At 57.3% G+C, this 7,322-nt stretch overlaps 1 protein-coding gene across 1 annotated transcript; it reads left to right on the top strand.

The window, feature by feature from the left end:
• Nucleotides 1-369: 369 nt before the first annotated feature.
• On the top strand, nucleotides 370-2,533 carry LOC109373489 (protein S100-A4). Its single transcript, XM_019627303.1, has 3 exons — nucleotides 370-471; nucleotides 1,313-1,468; nucleotides 2,236-2,533. Exons 2-3 carry the CDS (start codon nucleotides 1,328-1,330, stop codon nucleotides 2,398-2,400), a joined length of 306 nt encoding a protein of 101 aa, XP_019482848.1. The 5' UTR covers nucleotides 370-471; nucleotides 1,313-1,327; the 3' UTR covers nucleotides 2,401-2,533.
• Nucleotides 2,534-7,322: the final 4,789 nt, after the last annotated feature.

Below are 7,322 nucleotides of genomic sequence, written 5' to 3' on the forward strand. Positions count from 1 at the left end.
CAGAGAACAATTGGGGGAGGGGAGAAGGCAGCATCAGCTGTGCCAAGCACTGAGCTTGGGGTCCCCTCCTTCAGGGCAATTGCCCACCTGTCTGCCACCCACCACCCCGGCGTCCCCTTTCCTTGCTGCTGGGACAACTTGCTCCCTGTCAGACTGCCCCTTCCTCCAGCTCCCTAAGACTCAGCTGAGCTGTGGACTCTGGGGGGGGCTGAGGCCCCTGCCCTTGACCACTGGGCTTTTCCTTTGTCGGTCTGTGGCTGCCAGGGGCAGGGAGCTGCGTTTCTAGGCTGGGCTGGTGGAGGGGGCCCTGGTACGCATCACACAGGCCGGGAGGAGGGCTGTCTCCCGCTCCCCCCCAACCTCTGCCATGGGCAGGGCCTGGACAGGGTATAAATAGGTCAGACCGCTGGGCTTTCCTCGCTCTTCCTGTCTCTCCTACTCTCTCTTCTGCGGTTCCTCTCTGTTGGCCTGGTGAGTTGTGGTCGCCTGACTGGCACGCATGGGGTATCAGGCTGAGGCTCGGGGCAGGAGAAGGGGAGGCTGGTGGGGGCCAGATGTACTAAATGGGTCCAGATGCGAGGCTCCGATGTGGAGGCTCTGGGGTGGGATGCATGTGTGCGCGCGCCTGTGCATGTGCAAGAGAGAAAGAAAACAAAAAGACGCGTGCAGGTGGCTGGATTCGAGCTATGTAGCACGTTTTGTGGCTGTAGTGTGTTTTGGTGCGTGCGTAACCCATGGGTGTGCACATTGGCTTGAGTTTGCTGGGTTGCACATGCCTGTGTGTGCACACTTGGGTGTGGGAGGCAAAGCAAAGGCAGAAGGCAACTGTGGGCTTTTGTCTGGTAGCGTCCCATCAGCCTCTGCCCAGCACCCAGCAGCCCAGCCCAAGAGCGCTTGGCAGCCCCACCCCTCCCCTACACCCCTGCCTCTGCCACCTCACCCTGCCCTCCCCGTGCTAGACCCCGGCTTTTTTTCCATGCAGGCTCCTGGGCAGGCCTCCAGCAGCCTCGCCCAACGCTGGGAGGGAGAAGAGTGGGCTGGGCGGGCTTCTGAGGGCTGAGCTGTGGGACTGAGTGAGACCAGGGGAGCTTGCTGCCTGAAAGCCAGAGCCTGCGCAGCGGGCCCTGTGCGAGTTCGCTGCCTGAAGCATGCATTTCCCATGGTGCACGCCCTCCCCGCCAGGAGCTGAGACCCACCTTTCCGAGCTCCCTCTGTGGTGGGAGCAGTGTCCCCAAGTGCTCCTGAGGCATAAGAGTGGGTGGGGCATAGCTGGGGTGGGGTGGAAAAGATAAGGATGCCTCTGTGACCCCAGATCCCGACTGCTACCATGGCGAGTCCTCTGGAAAAAGCCCTGGATGTGATGGTGTCCACCTTCCACAAGTACTCGGGCAAGGAGGGTGACAAGTTCAAGCTCAACAAGTCGGAGCTAAAGGACCTGTTGACTCGGGAGATGCCCAGCTTCTTGGGGGTGAGTGGCTACTGCCTAGAAGTATGTCCCTCTGTGGGGGCTTCCCCTCAGAGGAGGGACAGGGCCCTGGGAGGCACCAGTCTTTCTGCAGGGCAGTGACTGCAGCTGGCACCTATCACTGTGATGGGGAAGTTGGCGCTTGCTCTTGGTGCCCGGGGTGGAAATGTGGTGAGCACCTGTCACTTCCTGGCACTCAGCAGAAAGGGTACTGAGAATGAACAGACAGTTAGGGACCCAGGCAGTCGGCCAGGGGCTTGGCACAACCTAACAGAAGGGCAACTTGTGCTCTAAGGGCTAAGTAACTTCCCAAGGTAGTCAGCGTGCAAAGCTGAGGTCCATGAACCAGGGGGGGTCCACCTCTTGCCATTACTGCAGCAAAGAACCATTTTTTTGAGTTTCTATTAGGCTTTTACATGTGAAGACACTCACACGCCTATTTCCTCTGAGCAATCCTAGCTCCATCTGTATCAAACTTTATGCAATTTATACATGTATTGCTTTCATGACCATTATCTAATTGGGTTCTTGAAACGACCCAGGGAGGGGGGAGATGTGGTCCCCTTTTCCAGTTGCACTCAGGTACGCGCACTTCCTTACCCGTGGGTAACCCTCCTCCCCACCAGCTTGGCCCTGAGGGCTGGAGTTCCAAAGCTGGGTCCCCCAGGAGTGGCCGCGCCTGCCTGAGCTCCACTGCAGGTGGAATCCCGGTCTAGCCTCGGCTCTGTCCCCAGACTTCCGGTTTCTACCTGTAGCCTCTCCCCCTGCAGAAACGGACTGACGAGGCCGCCTTCCAGAAGCTCATGAGCAACCTGGACAGTAACAAGGACAACGAGGTGGACTTCCAGGAGTACTGCATCTTCCTGTCCTGTATCGCCATGATGTGCAATGAGTTCTTCGAGGGCTGCCCCGATAAGCAGCCCCGGAAGAAATGAGGGCTCCCCAGATGCAGGTGGGGAGCCTGCCAGCTGGGGTCCGCCCTGCAGGCAGTGAGCACAGAGCCTCACTTGGGGCTCCTCCAGACGTGAGCACGATGCTGAGCGAGTCAATAAAAATTTTTGGAAACTACGAGGCTGATGGTCTGAGACATTCTGGGAGTGTGGAGTGTGGGGTGGAAGCTGAGGGAGATGGGGGGCTCTGGGGGTAGGTCACAGTTCTGTGGTTGGGAGACTAGTGAAGGTGGGGGAGGATGTGAAGTGACTGTGTGAGTGTGTGTGTGTGTGAGAGACAGAGTTGACTCTGATGGGACCGGAGGCAGTACAGGGGCCCCCAGAGGCTTGGACCGCCCCAGCTGTGGGACCTTATCCAAGGTATTCGTCCCTCCCACCTCTCCAACCTCGCTTCTGGCAGGACCTCTAACTGAGGTTACATCTGCTCCTGGTTGGGGTCTGGAAATGAGTTTGGGTGCCCTGGGGGTGAGGTGGGGGAAAGGGCTGAGTCACGGGGAGGGAGCAGTGAGGCCGTCATGAGATGTGGACAAGGGCTCAGTCCTGACATCTACAGCCCAGGCCATGCCCTGCCACTGCCTTCCAGCACCCTGGCTCCAAACCCGGAGATGAAGGTCAGATCAGAGAGGCGATGTGGAGGGTGACCAGGCCATTGGCAGCAGCCTGAGAATATCATCCTTCTTCACCCCCCTGGGTCTGCCCCAAAGGCCCTGGGGCGAGTGAGATCTGTTATTAGTTATTAATTATGTTCCTTCAGAGAAAAACAAAGGACCTCGGAAGGGATGAGTAGAGGATAGTGGCTGGGGTGGGAGTGAGGGAGATGGTGGGAGGTGGCCATCATTTTGGAGACAAAATTTCAGACCTGATACATAAAGTCGCGATTTTTTCCCCCCCAGGAAAATATCAGGCATGGTGTTGCTTCTCCTTAGGTTAAAAGCCAGTGGCGTCAGCGTACAGGCTGAGGTTAGCTTTCCAGACCATGCCTGGGTGGTATGGGGACCTTTAAGGAAGAGTTGAGTAGAGGGCGCGTCCAGAGGCAGGGAGGGTTTTGTCCCCTTGACCTTTCAAGCTCCCCCCCTTTTTCTCATCACATTGTGTTTTCCTTTCTCAAGCTTCAGAAGAGTGGGGTAGGTGACTCAGATGCTCCTTCAGAGCGTGACTGCAGAGACTTGGGTGGAATTTTGGTCCAGGAGAAAGTTTTCCTCCTCCCTGTTCTCTTGCCCAAGTCTGCCTATCATCCAGGGGTGTGCCCTCCCCTGAGCCTCCTCCTGCATCACTCTCTACCTCGGAAACTCCTGTTGCTAGGCAACCACCCCGTCGCCTCCCTAGTGGAGAGGATGCAGGCAGACTAGGGTGGGGCTGGCAGCAGCCTAGGTGCTAAGCCCCTAACTCAGGTCTGTTCTTAGACTTGGACTGGTTGGTGGTAGAACAATGTCTGAGTCTCCTGGGACACAGGCAATTCCCCCGACCCCTCCCCAATTCCTTATTGCATTGGAACCTGCTCCCTCCAGTCCACAAGCTCTACCTCATCACTAGGCCCTACCCTTCCCCAACCCCTCCCCAATCCCTGACCCTCAGCCCTCCATTCCAGGGGTCTCTGACAGTTCTTTCCCATGAAGATGTGTGAGGTTTAGGAGAAATCATTCACTTGAAAGCCCTTTAAAACCTTAGGCGCCATACCAGCTAATGACCTTGACCTTGACCATGCCCTTGGCAAGAACCATCTTCCCCCGCTGATTCCCATCTCGAGGTGTGTCTGCTCTGTTCTTGGTGGGAGTGGGAGCGCCCCATGTGGAGAGCAGCCTAGGGCCTGGGGGATACCCTGGGTTTGGCTCACACCTCTTGGGTCTCCTTTCCAGGGCCGCCCCGTTTCTCCTCTTCCACCCTGTTGATCTATCAGATTGTGAATTCTGGTTTTGGTTGGGAAAACAAAGCTTCCAAGACTGAAGATGTGTATGCCGTGGTGGGCTGAGTAAGCACCACCCCCTCCATTGGGAAACGTGGAAGACGAGCTTGACAGAGGGGTTTTGTTCCCATTCCTGTCCCAGGAGTCTCCGACCTGGGCCTCCTCATGTCCCTGCCCCTCCCCTGGTTTCCTGGGGACTGGAGAGAGGGCATAAAGGCGGAGAGCAGTGGAGGCAGCTACTTCTGCTGCGTGGGTTCTCTGGCTTGCTCCTTCCTCGGTGAGTTCTTCCTTCTGAGCTCCCTGCAAGCTGGGCGGTGAGGCCAGGGCGTGAAAAGCTGTGACTTCCACCAAGGAAGACCCAGCCTGATGAGTGGGCATGTGCTCAGGAGGAGAGGGCAGGGCATTTGCAACTGTGGCTATCAGCATCTCCTGAGACGGGGTCTTGGGGGAGAGGTGGGGATCAGAACCAGCCAAGAGGCTGCTGCAGATGCCAGAGACCCTAGCATCTCGTGAAGTCTTGGCTGAATCTCCTGGAGGTGGGGAGAAACTAAGGTTTTTGGAAGGTGGGACGTGAATGACAGGTCCAGTTCAAGAACCGCAGGGTGGCTTTGGGCTGGCGGTGATCAGCCAGCGGCTTCTTCCTGCTTGCTCTGGACTCTGCACGGAGTTACCTGCAGCCCTCAAGTTCCCTGGGTGTTGCCTCCTTCCTCCCTTGGGGGAAGTGGTTTTCATGTCTGAGTCACAGGAGATCCAGCTGCCTCTTCCGGTGGGTGGGTGTGGCTGTGCCCCATTCTATGCCACCTCTAGATCCAGCCCTCCGAAGATCCTGGAGATTTCCAGAGGCCAGTCTGTGTGTGTAGTTCCCCGGGTGGGAGCATGAGACCAGCTGGACAAGTCCAAACGCCTCTGCCCTGTTTCCTGTTGAGACCCCATCTCCCAGCTCCAGCCCCAGCCCCCTCCATCCTCTGGACTCTCTCCTTGCCCTGTCCCTCACTTCTATAATAGGACAATCCCCGATATCAGAAGACTCAGGCAGCCCTGCAAAGCCGGGCATCTGGAAAATGAGCTGGCGTGGGGCAGGGGGAAATCTTGCCTCCTTATCTTCTCCATCGTCTGTCACCAGTTCTTCTTTTGGGGCAGTCATCTCATCACCCCTTTGCCCCTAGACCCCTTTTTCAACACCCCTTCAGCAGGACAGTGTGCGGTCTCCTTTGGGGGCCAGTCACTTTCACTGCTCTGGCGGTCCCAAGTGTGCCTTGGGCCTCACGAGAACCTGTGCTGACACATTTGGGTCCACTTGTTGGTGGGTTTTGGTTTCATCATGGGTCCCCGTCTCTGGTCCTTGAGGGAGGACCTGGGAGCTGGGCTAGTGATGGGGGCGGGAGAAGGTCTAGCTTCCCAGGAAACGTGACCTGCCCCGTCCCTTCCGCCTCCAGAGTTGGACATCATCATGGAGACCCCTCTAGAGAAGGCCCTGACCACTATGGTCACCACTTTCCACAAATACTCCGGGAGAGAGGGCAGCAAGCTGACCCTGAGCAAGAGGGAACTAAAGGAGCTGATCAAGAATGAGCTGTGTCTTGGCGAGGTAGGTGACTGTCCCACTTCTTCCCAGAATCCCCCTGTGGGCCCCATGGGGGAGGGGGGCTGGGAAAAACAGAGGAAGCACCGATACCACTATCGGGGGGGAGATGGGAGACCCAGCCCTGCCCCCATAGAGACCCAGGGCAAGGGGACACACACCTGCCCTCAGGGTACTATATTCTCAGCCAGGAGCAGATGGCCAAAGGGGACAGAGGCGGAAAGAAGAGGGTGGACACCTTGGGCCGACACAACCCTAGACCCTGTGCTGGGGGGAGAGTTGGGTTTCTCTGCGAAGAGCCTGTGTGAGGGTTCAGAGATCCAGGAACCTTGATGTTGAGGCCAGGCCCTCACAGCATGGCAGAGCTTGTGTGCGGCATCGTGGGGGATGAGGGGACCTGGGGTCCCGGTTGAGCTGTGCACAGCCCGAGGGCAGGACTCCCACACGCGGGGTTCCCAGCTGGTGCCAACATGGGAACCAAAAGGATCCTTCTGCTAGTTTGTGAAGACGGGGGTGGATGGAGGCAGGGCTGATTCTTACCAGATGGGGGTGGTGGGAGGGAGATGACCTATGAGGTAGTTATTATTTATATAGTTAAAAAAATCGAAGCTCAGATCCATTATATGACTTGGCTAGGGATACCCAGCTAAGGAGAGAGAGGGCCTGGGTGAAAATTCCAGGCCAGGCCTGGGTATCACCTCCCTTCTTCCTTTAAAATTCAGCCTGGGTGCCCTTCCTGTCACATCCTGAACCCTGGCACACCTCCCCAGAGAGGAGGTCCCCCGAGTGTGTCTCTGTGGGCAGGGGACTGAAGCAGGAGCGGGTGTTACCAGGCCTGCTCTCCGGCCTTTCTGCCGGGCCCTCTGCAACCTGGAGTTAATGAGGGCAGAGGGAGAGCCATGGGCCCAGTACACGTTAATTACGGGGGGACCGAGGCCCTGGGGAAGGTCTGGCTATAACAGGAGCCCAGACTGGGGACCAGGATCAAGTCACAGAGAGGCTGTTTCCATCTCTATGTTCCACATCCTGTCTCCTGAGGGAAAGCTGGAGCTGAGGGCCAGGTGTCTCTATTTTCTTCTTCTTCCACTCGAGGGCCCCGTCTCCACCCTCTTGGTGGAGCTGGGCTGGGAGGGCAGCGGATCAGAGAGAGGTAACAGTTGGGCGCCAGGCACTCGTCTCCCTACAGCTGTACTGCAAGCTCTCCTAGCAGGGGAAGGATGTGGTGGTTTAGCTCCAACACACTGCAGTCATGGAGAGACATGTTGTGTGGGTCAATCCTCCACTATCCGCTATAGGGACAGAATAAGTCGGAGACTTAGCTCCTGCTCAGTGCCACATGTCACCAAGCTGTTACTATTAGGTGTTGTATAAAATCTAGATTGTTGGTTTGGATGGTGGAAAGCAGTGAGGGGAAGGGAGGCC

The sequence above is a fragment of the Hipposideros armiger genome, unplaced genomic scaffold (genome assembly GCF_001890085.2).
Source record: "Hipposideros armiger isolate ML-2016 unplaced genomic scaffold, ASM189008v1 scaffold_729, whole genome shotgun sequence".
NCBI lineage: Eukaryota > Metazoa > Chordata > Mammalia > Chiroptera > Hipposideridae > Hipposideros > Hipposideros armiger.

What these genes read in the sequence shown, in the direction of transcription:
- LOC109373489 (XM_019627303.1), top strand. Translation starts at nt 1,328, where the DNA reads ATGGCGAGTCCTCTGGAAAAAGCCCTGGATGTGATGGTGTCCACCTTC. An exon ending in AGATGCCCAGCTTCTTGGGG is followed by an intron (nt 1,469 to 2,235) that starts GTGAGTGGCTAC and finishes CTCCCCCTGCAG; the next exon opens with AAACGGACTGACGAGGCCGC.